At 44.8% G+C, this 22,170-nt stretch overlaps 1 protein-coding gene across 6 annotated transcripts in view; it reads right to left on the bottom strand.

Moving 5' to 3' along the window:
* SLC5A11 (solute carrier family 5 member 11) overlaps positions 1–22,170 on the bottom strand; it is a 35,738-nt gene that overhangs the window by 4,594 nt on the left and 8,974 nt on the right. For 4 of the 6 annotated variants that reach the window (XM_028090422.1, XM_028090424.1, XM_028090425.1 and 1 more), the window contains 5 exons: positions 21,934–22,014; positions 20,005–20,210; positions 7,702–7,837; positions 727–834; positions 221–371 (listed from right to left, as the gene is read on the bottom strand). In XM_028090422.1, coding sequence (XP_027946223.1) covers positions 221–371; positions 727–834; positions 7,702–7,837; positions 20,005–20,210; positions 21,934–22,014 — 682 coding nt within the window. The remainder of the gene's footprint in view (positions 1–220; positions 372–726; positions 835–7,701; positions 7,838–20,004; positions 20,211–21,933; positions 22,015–22,170) is intronic. The other 2 variants (XM_028090423.1, XM_088017033.1) reach the window with 1 other exon arrangement.

Here is a 22,170-nt window from a genome sequence, read left to right as displayed (position 1 = left end):
TCCAGCCACCCGGCACATAGTAGGTGCTCAGCAAACATCTCTTGAATGAGTGATTTATTCATACAGAGTTTTAAGGAACGTCACCTTTGCCATCAGAAGAGGCTGAGCCTCCAGGATGAGTGGCTGGTCGGGCTTTGCCTCTGGGTGGGCTCAGCTTTCTCCTCCCTGGGTTTCTAAACTTTTCACTCTCCTTCCCCAGGCCCACTCAGTACAACCTTACCTGCCTACAATCATGAGCTCCTTCTCTGATGCCTGAGGCCGGATGTAATTCCAGAGGTCCATGGTGAAGATGGTGCTGGCACTATTAAAGATGGAGGTGAGGGAGGACATGAGCGCCGCCATCATCACAGCCATCATGAGCCCACGGAGCCCTGGGGGCAAAAGGGAGGTCTATGGGCCTCAAGCTTTTCCTGCTAACTGCTGCTGCCTCCACTCATGACCCCATTACCCCAGGCCCACAGCACCAGCTGATCTCAGTAGGTGCCACCGGGAGGAAGCAGAACTCAGGGGTGGGACCCATGAGGAGGGACAGGGGCTGGAGCAGGGAGCATAGCCAGGAACTGGGTTTTATTTGAGCGCCCTGGCTCTGGGGCTCAGTCCCTCAGCCCAGAGTGCACTCCCTCCTGCTGCCCTCCCATCCTGTCCCTCCCTCAGATCAGGGCCTGGCCAAGGTCTTCCCTTCCGGGAGCACCACGGGGACTCCATTTAGGGATGAGTGGACATTACCTGTGGGCAGGAGTTCCAGCACTAGTTTGGGATATGCGATGTCGGAGCAGCCAGAGGGGTTGCTACAGACCTTCAGGCAGGTTTCTGGATCTGCACAAGCCACTTCATCTGTGGAAAAAACAAGGCCCAGGGTGAGCAGACAGACCCTCTGAGCCCAGGCCGAGCCACTAGCATGGCCTGACGTAGGCCCATACCAGGAGACAGGATGACTGTCTATACCTGTATAGCTCAGTGAAAAAAAAAAGAAGCCTAGATTTTATAAACCACGACCTTCTTACTTAACCTTGCCCTATCTGTAAAATTGGGACAGTAATGTAAGTCTACTTTGTACGATTATCATGAGGGTTTGCCGAGATGACAGACGTAATGTGCTTGGCCCAGAAACTGATACGTAGGAAGCACTGAATGCACTTCGGCTGTTATTACTCTCACCCAAATAAAACTGAGACACCTAGCGGCCATTCTCCACAGCGTCCCCCATCAGGCTGCATCCCCCAGGCCCCCCGAAATGGGGACACAGGCAATTCATATCTTGCCTACAGTTCCTTGGGGATGCACAGGAGAATGCCATTGCCCCACACAGGGCAAATATTTTCCAAATCCCTCTTTTTCCCCAGCTCCTCAAGAGCTGTTCTCGTATTAGGCTCCTAACAACCCAGCTGTGCTAGCTGAATATCTCTCTCCCCCTCTTCCTGCATTTCTGTGTCGGGTCTTTGCTCTCCTGAGCAGCATTCTGATTTTCTGGTGTAAAGCCACCCAGCCTTCCTGGCATCTGCAGTTCGTCATCTCTTCCTAGTATGACGATGAACACGCCCCAAGCATACACGTCCATACTCCTGCTTGGAGTCCAGAGCATGAGGCAGAGCAGGAGCTCAACAAATTTCTATGGAACAGAGCTAGCTATCACAGTGCTTACTTCCACCGTTTCACAGATGAAGAATCAGGGCAAGGGACCTGAGTATAAACACCCAGCAAGGTCATGCCAGAGGCAGAACTGAAACCCAGGTCTCCTGACTTGAAATCCAATTTTTCAGAGAAGGAAGACCAAGAGAGTATATGCTTTTCTGTCTTTAATGAGTCTGGCAGGCACCCTACCCAAGACTTAGTCCTGGCCACTGGGACCTTCAGAACTCTGTATGGTCTCAATGGTTTGACACCTGCATCTGAAGGATACCTTTCTTGTCGCCTTCTGACTTCCTCAGCTCCTGACATCTGAGTTAACCAATGCTCCTCACCAATGCCCCAATGCCTACCCAACACCACTCACCCCAGCTGGGCCACTTACTACCTCTCAAGTCTCCTTCACCAGGTGGACTGAGAAATAACTCCCGTAAATCCCTCCTGAGCCCCCTCTGCTCAATCCAAAGTCTTCAGTCCTTGCTTCTCATTTTGAAGGGTGATGGGCTGCCTGTCCGCATCTCGAACCTCAGTTTACAAGTGAACGTGAAGCCCTCCGCTGCTCATGCCAATTTCCTGCCTGGTTCCAGTGCATTATCAAGGTCATGATGACCACTTAACTGAGACCCCAAGTGTAGATGTTTGACAGTATCTCCAGATGAGGTTGTACACTTAGTCTCTATATTTTTACCTGCATTGAAACTGCTAATTGAATAAATATAACCACTTAAAGGACACCACAATTTTAAAATGCAGTATTGTTCTATCTTCTTTTTCTTTTTAATGTAATGTAAGACCTAAGAAATGGATATAGCCCTAGGCCCTTTCATCCACTGGGAAGTCCAAGGGCAAACTGGTCTTCATAAAATTTCTCCACACATTATTATGTCTTCTCAAAGGCTGAGACCCTTCGACTCACGAACATACACCAATGGGTGTTGTGGCCACAATTAATAATGCAATTGCTACCGAATAGAAGTAGATGCCTCCAAAGCTCTGGTTCAAGCCTTAGACAAAATTAAGACTGTAGACCAAAAGTGATATTTGAAGAGAAGTCCAGAGCAGAAACAAATCTTGAGAAAAATGCTTTTGACAGGTCAAAGTTCTTGGCTTTTTATGATTCTTCTGAGAAGTCTTAAAAGAAGATAAGGAAATAGTTTCATTCCCATGCCCAGAATGTTGTAAGGAGCCTCCCAGGTCAGGCAAAGGTCTTATTCACATTCAGATCATATGGACTTTACCTCTTTTTGTCCAAGAGCTCCTCTCTCTCTCTTTTTATTTATTTATTTTTTTTTAATTTTATTTATTTATTTATTTGAGAGAAAGAATGAGAGAGAGAGAGAGAGCATGAGAAGGGGGAGGGTCAGAGGGAGAAGCAGACTCCCTGCTGAGCAAGGAGCCCGATGCGGGACTCGATCCTGGCACTCCAGGATCATAACCTGAGCTGAAGGCAGTCGCTTAACCAACTGAGCCACCCAGGCGCCCTCTCTCTCTCTTTTTAAAGATTTATTTAATTTAGAGAGAAAGGAAGAGAGAGAGCTTGAGCCAAGGACCCTGAGACCACGACCTAAAACCAAGAGTCAGTAGCCCAACCAGCTGAGCCACCCAGGCACCCCCAAAAGCTCCTCTCTTCAAGGTACACTGAGATGGAGCAAGACTCTCCCTGGAATATTTAATTAACTACATAGTTTAACCTTTGGTTGTTAACCTTAGGTTGTTTAACCTTCCAGACATGCACTTTTCAACCATGAAACGTGACAGACACAGTTTACACAGCATGTTTGTGGCAGTTGTCCTTGTCTGTTCGGCTTCATCCGGGGAGCCTGGGTGGCTCAGTTGGTTAGGCATCCAACTCCTGATGTCAGCTCAGGTCTTGATCTCAAGGTCATGAGTTCAAGCCCCATATTGGGCTCCATGCTGGGCATGGAGCTTACTTTAAAAATATATATATATATATTCATCCTAGGATATTAGTTGGCTAAGCTACAACTGAAACCAACAGCCTTATGGATCATTAACCCACCATTGAGTAACAACAACCTACCTATCTTGGGCTAATTAATCAACCATTTCATGTATGGTGTGGGTTCTCTTATCAGGCCCTCTGATAGTTGACATAAATGATGCTTCTGGGGGCGCCTGGGTGGCTCAGTCATTAAGCGTCTGCCTTCAGCTCAGGTCATGGTCCCAGGGTCCTGGGATCGAGCCCCACATCAGGCTCCCTGCTCTGCGGGAAACCTGCTTCTCCCCCTCCCACTCCCCCTGCTTGTGTTCCCTCTCTCGCTGTGTCTCTCTCTGTCAAATAAATAAATAAAATCTTAAAAAAAAAAAGGATGCTTCTGGCAAGGTCAGATCCAAACAACACAAAATCTCCTATTTCCAAATGCTAACATTCAATTCAATACAATTCTCACTGTATTCTTCACAACTCCATGGGGAAGATGTGGTTATTACACCTATTGTAAGGATAAGTAAATTGAGGCCCAGAAAGGTGGAAAGGCTTCCCCAAATCAAACAGCTAGTAAATATCATGAATAGGTCTCATACCCTTAAGGTATTCCAGAGCTCAGGCGGGGACGATTGGGTTTGTAAATGGGTACATTTCTAGACTTGTGTTTTACTGTTTTGGGGGGTGGTTTTGCTTCTCTTTTAATTTCCACTATGAGTCCTTTCAAAGTGTGTACCATTTATCAGATGGATAAGCGGAAGAAGGTGTTGTCCAGGCTCATTATAGCTCAATATTGGAGCATCCTTTTGGGTGGTTTTGGACCCAACTGAAGATTCAGGGGGAATTGGCAGAGCAGACATAGAGGGAGACATGGAAACAGGAAGGTAGAGTGGCTTGGTCTGGAGCCTGGCACTTTAGGCAAGGGCTTCTCAATTTTGGGGGGAGCTTATTAAATTGCTGGGCCTCAACCTCAAGAGATTCTGATTCAGCAGGTCTTGGACAAGGCCTGAAAGTTTGCATTTCTTTTTTTTAATTTAAATTCAATTAACCAAGGTATAATACATCATTGGTTTTTGATATAATGTTCAGTGATTCATCAGTTCAGTGTAACACCCAGTGCTCATCATATCATGTGCCCTCTTTAATGCCCATCACCCAGTTACCCCATCCCCCCACCCACCTCCCTTTCTGCAGCCCTCAGTTTGTTTCCTGGAGTCAAGAGTCTCATATGGTTTGTCTCCCTCTCTGATTTCTTCCCATTCAATTTCCCACCACTACCTCTTGTGTCCTCTGCACTATTCCTTATGTTCCACATATGAGTGAAACCATATAATTATGTTTTTCTGATTGACTTATTTCACTTAGCATTATACCCTCCAGTTCCAACCATGTTGATGTAAATGGTAGATATTCATCCTTTCTGATGGCTGAGTAATAGTCCTTTGTATATATGAACCACATCTTCTTTATCCATTCATCCATTGAAAGACATCTTGGCTTAGCATTTCTAACAAGTTCCAAGGTGACATTGATGCTATTGGACAGGGAACCACACTTTGAGAAACACTTGTCCAGGCCTTCCAACACACCATGCCCACCTCACCCTCTCCACCCTACTTCACTCTCAAATTCCTTTTGCTTATTGTTAGTACCATATGCTAGAGTGTTTTGATTTATATCTTATCTTGCTTTTTCATGAGTACCATACTCATCTGTTACATTAAAAAGTCCTTAGGGACATAGAGCATAGCATTATGTTTCACTTAATCATGATTGTTGATTGACATGATTGTTGGCTGTTAAGAATGATGGTCAAGGTCTTGCTATTGATCTTCCAGACACTGACCCAAAGCCTGAAATGTAATTTGCTAAGAGAGACAATACCATCATTAAGAGCTGGGCTTTGGAGGCAGATGCACCCGGGTTCCAATTCCAGCTCACACAGCACTAGCCAGGTTAATTTCTAGCAAGTTACTTAACCTAGGAAGGGGTCTAGATTGCTCTTCCTTATGCACCACATCCAACCCATCATTAATCTTGTTGGATCCACTCTGAAACGTATTTTGAAACCACCCAGGGTGCTTGGGTGGCTCAGTTGTTTAGGTGTCTGACTCTGATTTCAGCTTAGGTCTCAGATCTCAGGGTCGTGAGATTGAGCCCCACATCAGGCTCTGTGCTGGGCATGGAGCCTGCTTAAGATTCTCTCTCTGTCTCTCTCTCCCTCTGCCCTTCCCCCCAAAAAAGAAAAAAAATGACCCATATGGATCAACTGTTGCCTCGTCCTCCTCACAGAGGCCATCCCTGGAAACCCTATCAAAAGAAACCCCACCAAGCATTCCCTGATGTCTCCCTGTGCCTTTTACTCACAGCTCTCAACACAACGAATGGCTCACAGCTCTCAACATAATCAATGAATGTCTCATTTACTTATTTCCTTATCTCTTGTGTGTCTCCTCCACCACTAGAATGTGAGCCCCACCAATGGCAGGGATACTGTTTGTCTTGTTCACTTATGGATCCCCAGGGTCTCCCAGAATAAGGCCTGGCAGATCATTGGCTCTCAGAATCTTTGATGGACACATGAAAGAATAAATGAGTGGATGAGCTTCAGTTTCTTCATCTGTAAATGAAAAGAGCCCTAGGGGCGCCTGGGTGGCTCAGTTGGTTAAGCGACTGCCTTCGGCTCAGGTCATGATCCTGGAGTCCCAGGATCGAGTCCCACATCAGGCTCCCTGCTCAGCAGGGGGTCTGCTTCTCCCTCTGACCCTCTTCCCTCTTGTGCTCTCTGTCTCTCATTCTCTCTCTCTCAAATAAATAAATAAAATCTTAAAAAAAAAAAAGAAAAGTAAAGAGCCCTAACAGTACCTACCTCATAAGGCTGTTTTGAGGAATAAATGAGATAATACATAAAATAAGAGTAAACACTTCTATAGTGCTTACCTCGTGCCGAGAACTGCTTTAAGCCTCATGAAGGATTATCCCCATTTTATGAGTGAGGGAACAGAGGCAAGTGGCTTTCCAAGGTCACACCGCTAGGAAGTGGCAGAGCCAGGATTCTGGCTGCAACATTCAAATCAGAGTCCATATTCAGAAAGACCACACTCTCTGTAAGACTCTTAGCATGATGAACGTAGGTTGTTTAAAGCTGTGTTCTTTGTTCATATGTCAAGCCTTACCCAAAAGCTGTGTATTTTCCATCAAGTCACCACAAATCCCAAATCCCAGGTCTTACTCTGACCTGGCTTTTCCCAAGTCTTGTGCACCTTCCCTGGAACCAGGACCAGTGACTAGGTTCTTCATGCCCTCTGCGCTGGAGGAGCGGGAAGCCCAGAGTCTAGCACCACGGAGAGCTCCCGCCCCCTTCCCTCCCCAGCTTTTTGCTCCTAAGGCTTATTGTCCTAAATTATTTAGACAAAACTTCTAGGCCATCCTACCCTTTCTTTACCTGTGCATGACACTGTGTAGGATAAAATGCAGGGGAGGGAGCTCTCTACCTACCTTACCCTCCCCTTTGAGTTAATAACAGCCTTGGTGGGTACAAGAGGAAAGCTCAGTGATTCGGAAAAAGAGGAGCTCTCTTCCCTACAGATCAGCAGTTCCTGACATCATGGTGACTCCCAATGACACCCTCCCCCAGTCCTGTTTATCCACACAGTGCAAATCTCATCACTTTACCACATTTAAAAAAAAATCTAAGGCAAATATTCTAGAGGCTTTGACACCCCTGGTTTTTGTTATGTACCCCCAAAGGGGTTACACTGGGCCAAACTAACCAAACCATTGAGCTGAAATACTAAAAAGTACAACAGGAACTCTCACATTAGTCTTTAAGAAACTGACATCTGGAAGCACAGGATCTTAGCCTGTAGTTTGTGGCTTCAAAAAAAAATTCTTTTGAGGCAAGGCCCCAAATAGGTCTCCCCTGTACTGGCCTGGGACATCTACTAGACATTCCTGTTGAAGCCCTGTTAGGAAACAGGATAGAGTCAGATGTCTGGATAGAGATGCCTCAGCCAAATCACTCTGCAGGGACTCCAGTCCCAATATCTGATGGCAGTCATATGTTTAGAACACTTCATAGGGTCTGCGACTCAAAGACAGATGATCTCTTCTCCCCACTGTCTACTCACCTGGGAAGAGGACACGACTGACCATTCCAGGGAACACCATCATGAAAAGAGGCAGCACCTTCAGGTAGGCAGCCATCAGAGAGCCTCCTTTGGCATGGGACAGGTTCCTGGCAGCCAGAGACCGCTGAACGATCACCTGGAAAACAGTGGGGTGGTTGGAGGCCAAAGTGGCTAAGTGTGCAAAGCTTCTTGGTAGGCATCGCAGACCTGGGATCTTGGTTTGTCTAGCTTCTCCTTGAGGAAACATCACTTTCCTATTCCCAATCCCTGTGGTCCAGTTGAGGAAGCTAAGAATCCTGTTCCATCCCCTCCCTACTCCTTTATCCTGGGGCTGGACCTGGCCAATTCGATTTCTACATAGAGTTTCTCCACTTCTCTGGCTACCATGATCAGTTGAGGAAAAGTATGAATCCAAGGTGGGCCAGTTACAACTTCCCACGGAATTTCTTCCTAGAAGAGGCAAAGGAAAGAAGCACCCTACCACCTACAGCCTCCATTAGAATTGCCAACTATGAGAGGAGCTTAGACCACTGGCTGCACCTCTGCCATCGTATTTGGAAAGATTCTTTAAAATTCAAGTCATCTCGGGGTGCCTGGGTGGCTCAGTTGTTTGAGCATCTGCCCTCAGCTCAGATCATGGTCCCGGAGTCCTGGGATCGAGCCTCACATCAGGCTCCCTGCTCAATGGGGAGTCTGCTTTTCCCTCTCTCTCTGCCCCTCCCCTCACTCATGTTCTCTCAAATAAAATCTTTAAAAATGTGTATCACATAATTAAAAAAAAAAAAAAAACCTTATCTACTGAAAAGGAATAACTTGTTCCAGAGTGTTTTCTGAGTAGGAGAGTGGTCCCCCAAAATCCTCCTCCAGCCTTCAGACTGAATTGACATGAGCCCAGAACTTTCTCTCCTATTTTTTTCTGCTTTGAGTCTTGAAGCATCTGCAGAAGCTACAGAGGCCTTGTTGAGTTACCAGAGCCTTTACAAGCCGATTCAGTGAACTATGGACAAAGGGAATGAAATCGACTATAGGGGGTGTGGCAAGATGGCGGAGAAGTAGGAGACCTGGATTTCGTCTGGTCTCAGGAATTCAGCTGAATAGGGATCAAACCATTCTGAACACCTACGAACTCAACAGGAGATCGAAGATAAGAATAGCAACAACTCTCTGAACAGAAAAGCGACCACTTTCTGGAAGGTAGGACGTGCGGAGAAGTGAATCCAAGGCGATATTCGGGAGGATAGACGGCGGGGGAGGGGGCCTCCATCGGCCGCTTCTGGCAAGTGGTGGAGCCACGGAGCACAAAATCAGAACTTTTAGAAGTCGGCTCCGCTGAGGGATGTCGCTGCAGTGGCTAAGTGGGGGGTGGAACCCTCGCGGGACAGTGTGGTCTCAGGACCCTCGGGGTCACAGAAAGACTGGGGGTGCCTGAGTGCGGCAGAGCTCTCAGGTATCGGAGTGGGGAAGCCAGCTGCAGAGACGGAGCCGAGGCACCGGGCTCTCAGCTCGGGGTGGCCATAAACTGTGATCCGCGGCCCAGTCGGGCCACTGCTCCTCCAGCAGGGACCCAACAAGTGGCAGAGCCGGGAGACTCCCCTTCCTCCCCCGGGAGGAGTGGCGCAGAAGTGCACCGCAGGGATCTGCTGGGTTTGGAGACTCCACACGGGGTCGGGTACCAGAGATAGCAACGCTCGGTCACAGGCCAGGTGAGCACGGAGTGCGGCCGGAGACCGGGGAGATGGGAGTGACTGCTTTTCTCTGGGGGCACACTGAGGAGCGGGGCCCCGAGTTCTCAGCACCTCTGGGCAGAGATTGAGAGGCCACCATTTTCACCCTGGTCCTCCAAAGTTGTACCGAGAGCTTGCAGGGAACAAAAGCTCCTGAGAGCAAACCGGAACAGCTTGCCCAGCCCGGACTCACAAAAGCGGGGCAATTCCGCCTCCAGCAAAGACATTTGGGAACCACGGCAACAGGCCCCTCCCCCAGAAGATCAGCACGAACAGCCAGCAAGCCAAAACCAAGTTTACCGATCAAGGAGAACCGGAGAACTCCAGCGCTAGGGGAATACTGCACATAGAATTCATGGCTTTTTTACCATAATTCATTAGTTTTTCAAAGTTAATTTTTTAACTGTTTTTTTTAATTTTTCTTTTTCCCTTTTTCAAACAACATCTTATCAATCCTTTTTTAAAAAAAACATTTTTTATTTTTCATTTTTAGAGTCTATTTTTATCCCTTCATAGTAGTTACCCTATTTTTGGCATATATATATAAGTTGTTCTCTCTTTAAAATTTTGAGATACAATTTCTTCTAACAGATCAAAATATACCCTAAATCACTAGTGTATGGCTTTGTTCTATTCTCCTGCCTGATCACATTCTCTCCCTTTTTTTTCCTTTTTTTTCTTTTTTCTTATTCTTTTTAAATCTTCTTCCTTCTTTTTAAAAAACAACTTATCAATTCCTTTTATAAAATCTTTCATAATTTTCATCTTTACAGTCATCTGCCATCCCTTCATTGTATCAACCCTTATTTTGTACATATATGTCTTTCTTCCTTTAAAATTTTAGCAGGCACTTTCTTCTAACAGACCAAAATATGCCCAAAAGCTAGTGTGTGGCACTGATCTATGCACTAGCCTGATCATACTTGATCATATTCTGTTTTTTTTTGTTTTCTTCTGTTTTTGTTTGTTTTCATCTTTTTCTTTTTCCTTTTTTTTTTTCCTCTCTTCTTTCTTTCCCTTTCTTGTCCCCTGGTTTCAGGTCTTTTCTGATTTGTATAGAGCATATTTGCTGGAGACGTTCTTAACCTGTTAGCATTCTGTTCTCTCATTCATCTGTTCTCCTCTGGACAAAATGACAAGACGAAAAAAATCACCTCAGCAAAAAGAGCAAGAGGTAGTACCGTCTGCCAGGGACCTACTCAATACTGACATTAGTACGATGTCGGACCTAGAGTTCAGAATCATGACTTTAAAGATACTAGCTGGGCTTGAAAAAAGCGTGGAAGTTATTAGAGAAATGCTTTCTGGAGAAATAAAAGAACTAAAATCTAACCAAGTCGAAATCAAAAAGGCTATTAATAAGGTGCAATCAAAAATGGGGGCACTAACTGCTAGGATAAATAAGGCAGAAGAAAGAATCAGTGATATAGAAGACCAAATGATGGAAAATAAAGAGACTGAGAAAAAGAGAGATAAACAACTACAGGATCACGAGGGCAGAATTCGAGAGATAAGCGATACGATAAGACTAAAGAACATTAGAATAATTGGGATCCCAGAAGAAGAAGAAAGAGAGAGAGGGGCAGAAGGTATATTGGAGCAAATAACAGCAGAGAACTTCCCTAATGTGGGGAAGGAAACAGGCATCAAAATCCAGGAGGCACAGAGAACCCCTCTCAAAATCAATAAAAATAGGTCAACACCCCAACATCTAATAGGAAAACTTACGAGTCTCAGAGACTAAGAGAAAATCCTGAAAGCAGCTCAGGAGAAGAGATATGTAACCTACAATGGTACAAACATTAGATTGGCAACAGACCTATCCACAGAGACCTGGCAGGCCAGAAAGGACTGGCAAGATATCTTCAGAGCACTAAACGAGAAAAATATGCAGCCAAGAATACTATATCCAGCTAGGCTATCATTGAAAATAGAAGGAGAGATAAAAAGCTTCCAGGGCAAACAAAAACTAAAGGAATTTGCAAACACGAAACCAGCCCTACAAGAAATATTGAAAGAGGTCCTCTAAGCAAAAAGAGAGCCTAAAAGCAGCAGAGATCAGAAAGGAACACAGACAATATACAGGCAATACAATGGCACTAAATTCATACCTTTCAATAGTTACTCTGAATGTAAATGGGCTAAATGCCCCAATCAAAAGACACAGGCTATCAGACTGGATTAAAAAACAAGACCCATCAATATGCTGTCTGCAAGAGACTCATTTTAGACCCAAAGACAGCCCCAGATTGAAAGTGAGGGGGTGGATGGGCGCCTGGGAAGCTCAGTTGGTTAAGCAACTGCCTTCGGCTCAGGTCATGATCCAGGAGTCCCGGGATCAAGTCCCACATGGGGCTCCCTGCTCAGCGGGGAGTCTGCTTCTCCCTCTGACCCTCTCCCCTCTCATGCTCTCTCTCTCTCTCATTCTCTCTCTCAAATAAATAAATAAAATCTTTAAAAAAAAAAAAAGAAAGTGAGGGGGTGGAAAACAATTGACCATGCTAATGGACACCAAAAGAAAGCTGGGATGGCAATCCTTATATCAGACAAATTAGATTTTAAAACAAAGACTGTAATAAGAGATGAAGAAGGACACTATATCCTACTTAAAGGGTCTATCCAACAAGAAGATCTAACAATTGTAAATACCTATGCCCCTAACATGGAGCAGCCAATTATATAAGGCAATTAATAACAAAAGCAAAGAAACACATTGACAACAATACAATAATAGTGGGGGACTTTAACACCCCCCCCTAACTGAAATGGACAGACCATCTAAGCAAAAGATCAACAAGGAAATAAAGACTTTAAATGAAACACTGGACCAAATGGACTTTACAGACATATTCAGAACATTCCATCCCAAAGCAACAGAATACACATTCTTCTCTAGTGCCCATGGAACATTCTCCAGAATTGATCACATCCTAGGTCACAAATCAGGTCTCAACCGGTACCAAAAGATTGGGATCATTCCCTGCATATTTTCAGACCACAATGCTTTGAAACTAGAACTCAATCACAAGAGGAAAGTCGGAAAGAACTCAAATACATGGAGGCTAAAAAGCATCCTACTAAAGAATGAATGGGTCAACCAGGAAATTAAAGAAGAATTAAAAAAATTCATGGAAACCAATGAAAATGAAAACACAACTGTTCAAAATCTTTGGGGGGCGCCTGGGTGGCTCAGTTGGTTAAGCGACTGCCTTCGGCTCAGGTCATGATCCTGGAGTCCCGGGATCGAGTCCCACATCGGGCTCCCTGCCCAGCAGGGAGTCTGCTTCTCCCTCTGACCCTCCTGCCTCTCATGCTCTCTCTCAGTCTCTCTCTCAAATAAATAAATAAATAAAATCTTTAAAAAAAAAAATCTTTGGGATACAGCAAAGGCAGTCCTGAGAGGAAAGTATATAGCAATACAAGCCTTTCTCAAGAAACAAGAAATGTCTCAAATACACAACCTAACCCTACACCTAAAGGACCTGGAGAAAGAACAGCAAATCAAGCCTAAACCCAGCAGGAGAAGAGAAATAATAAAGATCAGAGCAGAAATCAATGAAATAGAAACCAAAAGAACAGTAGAACAGATCAACGAAACTAGGAGCTGGTTCTTTGAAAGAATTAACAACATTGATAAACCGCTGGCCAGACTTATTAAAAAGAAGAGAGAAATGACCCAAATCCACAAAATCATGAATGAAAGAGGAGAGATCACAATCAACACCAAAGAAATACAAACAATTATAAGAACATATTATGAGCAACTCTATGCCAGCAAATTAGATAACCTGGAAGAAATAGGTGCATTCCTAGAGATGTATCAACTACCAAAACTGAACCAGGAAGAAAGAGAAAACCTGAACAGACCTATAACCACTAAGGAAATAGAAGCAGTCATCAAAAATCTCCCAACAAAAAAAATCCCAGGGCCAGATGGCTTCCCAGGGGAATTCTATCAAACATTTAAAGAAGAATTAATACTTATTCTCCTGAAACTGTTCCAAAAAATAGAAATGGAAGGAAAACTTCCAAACTCATTTTATGAGGCCACCATTACCTTGATCCCAAAACCAGACCAAGACCCCATCAAAAAGGAGAATTATAGACCAATATCCTTGATGAACATGGATGCAAAAATTCTCACCAAAATACTAGCCAATAGGATCCAACAGTACATTAAAAGGATTATTCACCATGATCAAGTGGGAATTATCCCTGGGCTGCAAGGTTGGTTCAACATCCGCAAATCAATCAACGTGATACAATACATTAACAAAAGAAAGAACAAGAGTCATATGATCCTCTCAATAGATGCAGAAAAAGCATTTGACAAAGTACAGCATCCTTTCTTGATCAAAACTCTTCAGAGTATAGGGATAGAGGGTACATACCTCAAGATCATAAAAGCCATCTATGAAAAACCCACAGTGAGGGCGCCTGGGTGGCTCAGTTGGTTAGGCGACTGCCTTCGGCCCGGGTCATGATCCTGGAGTCCCGGGATCGAGTCCTGCATCGGGCTCCCTGCTCAGCAGGGAGTCTGCTTCTCCCTCTACCCTCCCCTCTTCATGCTCTCTCTCTCTATCTCATTCTCTCTCTCAAATAAATAAATAAATCTTTAAAAAAAAAAAAGAAAAAGAAAAACCTACAGCGAATATCATTCTCAATGGGGAAAAGCTGAGAGCTTTTCCCCTAAGGTCAGGAACGCAGCAGGGATGTCCACTATCACCACTGCTATTCAACATTGTATTAGAAGTCCTAGCCACAGCCATCAGACAACAAAAAGAAATCAAAGGCATCCAAATCGGCAAAGAAGAAGTCAAACTCTCACTCTTTGCAGATGATATGATACTGTATGTGAAAAACCCAAAAGACTCCACCCCAAAACTGCTAGAACTCATACAGGAATTCAGTCAAGTAGCAGGATATAAAATCAATGCACAGAAATCAGTGGCATTCCTATACACCAACAACAAGACAGAAGAGAGACAAATCAAGGAGTCGATCCCATTTACAATTGCACCCAAAACCATAAGATATCTAGGAATAAATTTAACCAAAGAGGCAAAGGATCTGTACTCAGAAAACTATAAAATACTCATGAAAGAAATTGAAGAAAACACAAAGAAATGGAAAAACGTTCCATGCTCATGGATTGGAAGAACAAACATTGTGAAGATGTCAGTGCTACCTAAAGCAATCTACACATTCAATGCAATCCCCATCAAAATACCATCCACCTTTTTCAAAGAAATGGAACAAATAATCCTAAAATTTGTATGGAACCAGAAGAGACCCCGAATAAGCAGAGGAATGTTGACAAAGAAAAGCAAAGCTGGCGGCATCACAATTCCGGACTTCCAGCTCTATTACAAAGCTGTCATCATCAAGACAGTATGGTACTGGCACAAAAACAGACGCATAGATCAATGGAACAGAATCGAGAGCCCAGAAATGGACCCTCAACTCTATGGTCAACTCATCTTTGACAAAGCAGGAAAGAATGTCCGATGGAAAAAAGACAGTCTCTTCCACAAATGGTGTTGGGAAAATTGGACAGCCACATGCAGAAGAAAGAAACTGGACCATTTCCTTACACCACACACAAAAATAGACTCCAAATGGTTGAAAAACCTAAACGTGAGACAGGAGTCCATCAAAATCCCAAAGGAGAACACAGGGAGCAACCTCTTCCACCTCAGCCACAGCAACTTCTTCCTAGAAACATCGCCAAAAGCAAGGGAAGCCAGGGCAAAAATGAACTATTGGGATTTCATCAAGATAAAAAGCTTTTGCATAGCAAAAGAAACAGTCCACAAAACCAAAAGACAACCGACAGAATGGGAGAAAATATTTGCAAATGACATATCAGATAAAGGGCTAGTATCCAAAATCTATAAAGAACTTATCAAACTCAACACCCAAAGAACAAATAATCCAATCAAGAAATGGGCAGAAGACATGAACAGACATTTTTCCAAAGAAGACATCCAAATGGCCAACAGACACATGAAAAAGTGCTCAACATCGCTGGGCATCAGGGAAATCCAAATCAAAACCTCAGTGAGATATCACCTCACACGAGTCAGAATGGCTAAAATTAACAAGTCAGGAAACGACAGATGTTGGCAGGGATGCGGAGAAAGGGGAACCCTCCTACACTGTTGGTGGGAATGCAAGCTGGGGCAACCTCTCTGGAAAACAGTATGGAGGTTCCTCAAACAGTTGAAAATAGAGCTACCATATGATCCAGCAATTGCACTACTGGGTATTTACCCCAAAGATACAAATGTAGGGACCCGAAGGGGTACGTGCACCCCGATGTTTATAGCAGCAATGTCCACAATAGCCAAACTGTGGAAAGAGCCAAGATGTCCTACGACAGATGAATGGATAAAGAAGATGTGTATATATATGCAATGGAATATTATGCAGCCATCAAAAGGAATGAGATCTTGCCATTTGCAACGACGTGGATAGAACTGGAGGTTGTTATGTTGAGTGAAATAAGTCAATCAGAGAAAGACATGTATCATATGACCTCACTGATATGAGGAATTCTTAATCTCAGGAAACAAACAGGGTTACTGGAGTGGTGGGCGGTGGGAGGGATTGGGTGGCTCGGTGATAGGCATTGGGGAGGGTATGTGCTATGGTGAGCACTGTGAATTGTACAAGACTGATGAATCACGGATCTGTACTTCTGAAACAAATAATGCAATATATGTTAAGAAAAAAAAAAGAAGAAGAAGAAGATAGCAGGAGGGGAAGAATGAAGGGGATTAAGTCAGAGGGGGAGATGAACCATGAGAGACGATGGACTCTGAAAAACAAACTGAGGGTTCTAGAGGGCAGGGGGGTGGGGGGATGGGTTAACCTGGTGATGGGTATTAAAGAGGGCACATTCTGCGTGCAGTGCTGGGTGTTATGCCCAAACAATGAATCATGGAACAGTACATCACAAACTAATGATGTAATGTATGGTGATTAACATAACAATAAAAATTATTTTTTAAAAAAAGGGAATGAAATCTCAAATCATTACCACTGCTATGATGAGCAGGACAAAGTTGGGATTCTTCCCAGTTTTTTTGACAGTGGGCATTAATTGGGTAGTCTATTCCTAGAGTGTCCTGCTCCTTCTTTTGAAACCCATGCCCTGTCCACATGGCTACACTATCATCTTGGGCACAGTTGCCTAATCCAGGGGTAGGCACCTGACCCATGCTAGACCCTTCTACAGGATTTTTGGACTAGGACTTAGGGAGTTTCCAGCTTCTTTCCTGTTGGTCTGCAGTGGGAGGCAACAAAATTATAGGTGATAAAGATGGATGATGGAGGGGGAAACCAGAATATGTTCCAGTAGTTTCTGAAGGTTCGTTCAACTTCCTGTTTGTATTCCATGAGCTACTACATCCCCCATCCTTTCTCTGTGATAGTTCAATTTGAAATTTTTTTTTTTTTTTTTGGTCACTTGCAACCAAATGTACCCTGACAGGCATAAATTATATTTGTTTGGTTGCCATAAAGCGAAAGACTCTAAAATGTAGGGTTGGCTTATGTGAGGAAAAGGTGGGGAGCATGGAGGCCCTCAATCCAGAGCTGGGAAGTTAGCCATCCTTGTTTAGAGGTTGGTTTAATGGGAGCGCCTGGGTGGTGCAGTCAGCTGAGCATCTGACTCTTGGTTTCGGCTCAGGTCGTGATCTCAGGGTTGTGAGATAGAGCCCTGTGTTGGGCTCCCTGCTCAGTGTGGAATCTGCTTGAGTTTCTCTCTCTCCCTCTCTCCCTGCCCCTCCCCACCTCATGCTCTCTCTCTCTCTCCCCCTCTCAAATCAGTAAGTAAATCTTTAAAAAAATTTATAGAATTTGGTTTAACTGTTATGTTATTTTTTAGAACTCCAGATATATACCTACTGAGGTTTTCTAGAATACTTTATTTTTTTTTAATTTTTTAAAGATTTTATTTATTTACTTGACAGAGAGAGAGCACAAGCAGGGAGAACAGCAGAGAGAGAGGGAGAAGCAGGCTCTCAGCCGAGCAGGGAGCCCAGTGCAGGGATCATGGGATCATGACCCGAGCCGAAGGCAGACGCTTAACCGACTAAGCCACACAGGCAGCCTTCTAGAACACTTTAGAATGTGGTAGTAAAATGTGAGGATATCAGGGTCTATAGAATACATCTGGCTGCTTCAGTAAGGTGCCCAAAGAGGCACCCAGGGTTTAATCCTAGCCCGTCCCTCTGGAAGCTGAGAGGAAAGCATTTATAGCTTTGGAAAACAAAGCCCTTTCTACTAGAGATCCAAAACTGTGACCAAAAAGGATTCTGGCTTTTATTCCCGTGAAGTGGAGAATACAAACATCAATTTAAGAAGCAGCTGAGTATGTCTGAAAAGATCTGTGTTCCTTGAAAACCCACAAGCCCGAGGGGAAGGGGATCCCCCTGTAGGACAACCCCCCAGGCCCAAGTAACGGAACCACAGTTCAGAGGGATGGTATGAAAAGGAATTAATTCATGTAGAATGGTTAGACCAGGGACTGGCCACAGCACAGCAGCAGTAAACGTTTAAGTGCCATTACGATTGTCCGTTGTTACTTATCTTTTTAGTCTCAACCCAGGAAGATCTGGAATATTCTCTGTCAGTGAATCACAAATGCTTAGTTTTGCCTTTCTCCTGTTCTAAAATTAGCCTAAGGGAACCTGGGTGGCTCTGTCAGTTGAGCGTCCAACTCTTGACTTCGGCTCAGGTCATGATCTGAGGGTTGTGAGATCGAGCCCTGTGTGGGGTTCTGTGGTGAGTGCAGAGTCTGCTTGAGATTCTCTCTCCCTCTCCCACTGCATCTCCCCCTGCACACGCATGCCCGTGAGCTCTCCCTCTCCCTCTAATAAATAAATAAAATCTTAAAATTAGCTAGCAAAGCTCTACGTTCCCTAGGGCAGGACCAGCACAGTGAAGCAATGTAGTCTCGGGACTCTGCAGAACCCAGGTCAGCGGCTACACCGTGTGATCAAGACCAAAGTCACATGGTCAAGGTGGGCTTAGGTTTCTAGGCCCTCTTGCCCTGCCTGGCATTTGGAAGGAGACTGAGTCCTCTGTGACTAAGTCCCCAGGCTCCTGAACAACTCCGGTGGGTTGGAGGTGGCTTTCACAGGGTGCATGCTGGAATTCCAGCTAAGAAGGGCTTGAGGCATCTCGAGGAAATATTTGTATAAATTCAGAAGTATCAGCTGGTGGTGAGCTGTGTCAAGAGCACTAACATAAACCATCGCAAAAATGTAAATGTTTTTAATGGTTTATTAACTGTCCCTGTGACCAAAGGATTATGGCCAAATTCCTCATGCTTCCCTCTTCTGTAACCATTAGTAACCACACTGTTAGTAAGGAAACAAGGAAACAAGATGTTAGTATTCCAATGCCCCCAGAACTTGATTCTAGGCCTGTGACATTTAAAGCCCATGCTATTAGCCTAGATCTTATACTGTGTCCCAAACTCTCTCCTACCTGAGATTTGCTTGGTGGGGGGAAAGGAGATTTGCCAATGATGGTCTCGCCTTAAAGGGGCATGCGTATTGTGCCCACTACTGCCCGGGTATAGAGGAACTCTGGCCCATGGGGGGAACTGGGCTCTGTTCTTGGCACGGTCACCTGCATAAATTCAGTTGCCCTACTACGTGATGGTTACTTTAAACTTCCATCAGCCCTGGGGTGCCTGTGTGGTTCCATTGGTTAAGTGTCTGCCTTCGGCTCAGATCATGATCCCAGGGTCCTGGAATCGAGCCCCGCGTTGGGCTCCCTGCTCAATGGGGAGCCTGCTTCTCCCTCTGCCTCTGCCTCTCCCCCTGCTCGTGCTCTCTCTCTCTCTCTCAAAGGAATAAATAAAATCTTTTTAAAAAGTAAATAAACTGCATTCCCACCTTCTTAACCCCTCTTTCCCTACCCTGCTTTAAAAAAAAATTGCATTTATCACTTTTAAATATTCCATATAATTTACTTATTGTCTGTCTACCCCCCCACTAGAAGAAAGTGAGCTCCAGGAGAGAAGAGAGCCCTGTCTGATGTGTGTACTCATGATTTCCAAGTGTCTAGTACACAGAGGGCACCCAGTGAATATTTGTTGAGTAAATGATACCCGAAATCAATTTTAAACTCCATTTAAAATGTATCATCTCGGGCACCTGGGTGACTCAGTCGTTAAGTGTCTGCCTTTAGCTCAGGTCATAATCTCAGGGTCCTGGGATCGAGCCCCGCATCGGGCTCTGTGCTGAGCAGTCTGCTTGAGATTGTCTCCCTCTGCCCCTCGCCCTGCTCTGTCTCTCTCTCAAAATAATTAAGTCAATCTTTAAAAACAAACAAAAAACAGTTCCCCTTTGCAAATATTAGTAGCCCTGGATTTGCCATTACATGAGCAAGCTCAAGAAGTAAAATAATGTAGAGCAGTAGGAAAGAAGGTGTAGTCGAGCTTGCGGGGGCGGGCGGGGGTGGGGGAAGCAAACAAGAGAAGAGATGGAGGAAACCAGCCCAGTCTCCAGCCCCTCAAGCAAAGAAGCGTCCCGGAGGTGCTTCCTCATCAGCTGCCCTGTACCTGATCCGTGCACCAGTACCAGAGGGACGGAATGGACATTCCAAGTAGGGTCCCGGGCCAAGGGAGATCGGAAGTCAGGGGGTCTCGGAAAATATGGAAGGCATCTTTTCGGGGCAGCCCGCAGTTATTGTTCTCACTCCGGTTGCTCGCCACCGCCAAGAAGTACTTCTCCTTCAGGCCTTCCATCCCACCAACTGCAGCAAAACCTAAAACGCAGAGGAAGCCCAAATTTGTCAGAAACTCAAAGCAATCCATGGCGAGTGGTCAGGCGATGGCTGGGTGGGTGACAACCTACTTGGAGCAGCGCTAACAAGGAAAGTTAGTCACCTTAAAGGTTCTCAGCCTTGTTTTTATGCCTTTGGTGGTGATTGTGTATTGCTTCTCAGAATATTAATAACAATGCATAATACAAAATACATAGGATTATAAAGGAAACCGGATATAGTGACAGCAATTGTCAAAACACAAAAACTGTGGCTTAGTAGTTATTTGCTCCATTAAACAGTAAGACCTAGCAGTAGGTCTAATAACTATTTATTTATTTTTAAGTACTCTCTATGCCCAACATGGGGCTCGAACTCACAACCCTGAGATCAAGTGTCACACACTCCACCAACTGAGCCAGCCAGGCTCCCCTGTAATAACAATTTGGTTTCTTTTCTCTTTTTTAAAGATTTTTATGTATCTGACGCAGAGAGAGAGAAGAGGTAGTGAGAGAGAGCACAAGCAGGGTGAGCAGCAGGCAGAGGGAGAGGGAGAAGTAGGCTCCCCCATGAGCAAGGAGCCCGATGCGGGGCTGGAGCCTGATGCGGGGCTGGATCCCAGGACCCTGGGATCACAACCTGAGCAAAAGGCAGACACTTAACCGACTGAGCCACCCAAGCAACCCTTAAGATTTTTTTAAAGTAATGTCCACACCCAATGTGGGGCTTGAACTCACAACCCCAAGATCAAGAGTCTCAAGCTCTTCCAACTGAGCCACCCAGGTGCCCCAAAAGATTTTTTTAAGGCTTTTTTTCTTCTTTTTAATCACTCTAAAAGATAATCTACTGTGTAAAGCAAAACTTGTAGCAGGGTATCGGGGTTTAGGACATGTGTAAATGTATGATAACAATAACACAGAAGACGGGAGGGAGCATTTGGGAGTGGAATATTGTAAGCTTCTTAAATGATACATGATGCAGTAGGATAATATTAGAAGTAAGACTGAGATGGACATTGTAGACTTTAGGGCCAACACCAAAATAATTTTTTAAAAGAAGAAAAATGGAGCCAGAGGACACTTGGAACAAATGGACAACAGCTGACAGGATTGCAGATTTTAATCCATCCCTATCAATCAGTACATAAATGTACTTGACCCACAGATGCAAATGACAAGATAGAAATCGTCAGATTGGATAAAAAGTAAGACCCAACTATATGATGTCGACAAGAAACCCACTTAAAATATAAAGAATAGGAAATATATGTATGTTTGTATAAACACATATCTATGTTTATAAAGACATAGATAGGTTCAAAGTAAAATGACAGAGAAGTATATACCACTTAGGGGCACCTGGGTGGCTCAGTCGCTTAAGAGGCTGACTCTTGATTTCAGCTCAGGTCATGATCTTGGGGTCGTGGGATGGAGCCCCACATGGGGCTTCTCACTCAGCAGGGGGTCTGCTGGAGATTCTCTCTTCTTCTGCCCTCCCCTCCCCCTTCCTCTAAAATAAATCTTAAAAAAAACACAAAACAAAACAGTAAGTTTCCATAAGCCCAGTTCTCTTCCAGCTAAAATAACCATGTCTCAAGCAAATCACCCGTGACTGGAATGCCCCCGTGGTATGCTTTGACCCTGGGCTTGCTGATCACAGTGATGAAAGCAGATGTCACTGAGAGAGGGGTTGTCATCCACCCAAGTGGCCCTGGGGCCCCACTTACTGTAGCCCATCAGGATGAGTGCTCCTATAAGCATGATCAGAGTCTGCAGGGCATCCGTGTAGATCACAGCAGCCAGGCCACCTGGGGGTAGGGGTGGGCATAAGCACCGAGGTGAGAGTCGGGTACCATGGTGGAGAGGAGTTACCCTGGGGAGCAGACAGAACCTGCAAGTTCAACCTGCCTGAGGAGATTTCTTAGTGTTGTTTGCAAAGATGGCCAAAGTACCGCCTTCCTGAG

Source organism: Eumetopias jubatus, unplaced genomic scaffold (genome assembly GCF_037043125.1).
Source record: "Eumetopias jubatus isolate StellerSeaLion01/CBP00866 unplaced genomic scaffold, mEumJub1_p1.0 scaffold_12, whole genome shotgun sequence".
Lineage (NCBI taxonomy): Eukaryota > Metazoa > Chordata > Mammalia > Carnivora > Otariidae > Eumetopias > Eumetopias jubatus.
This window is presented reverse-complemented; position numbering and strand designations above follow the sequence as displayed.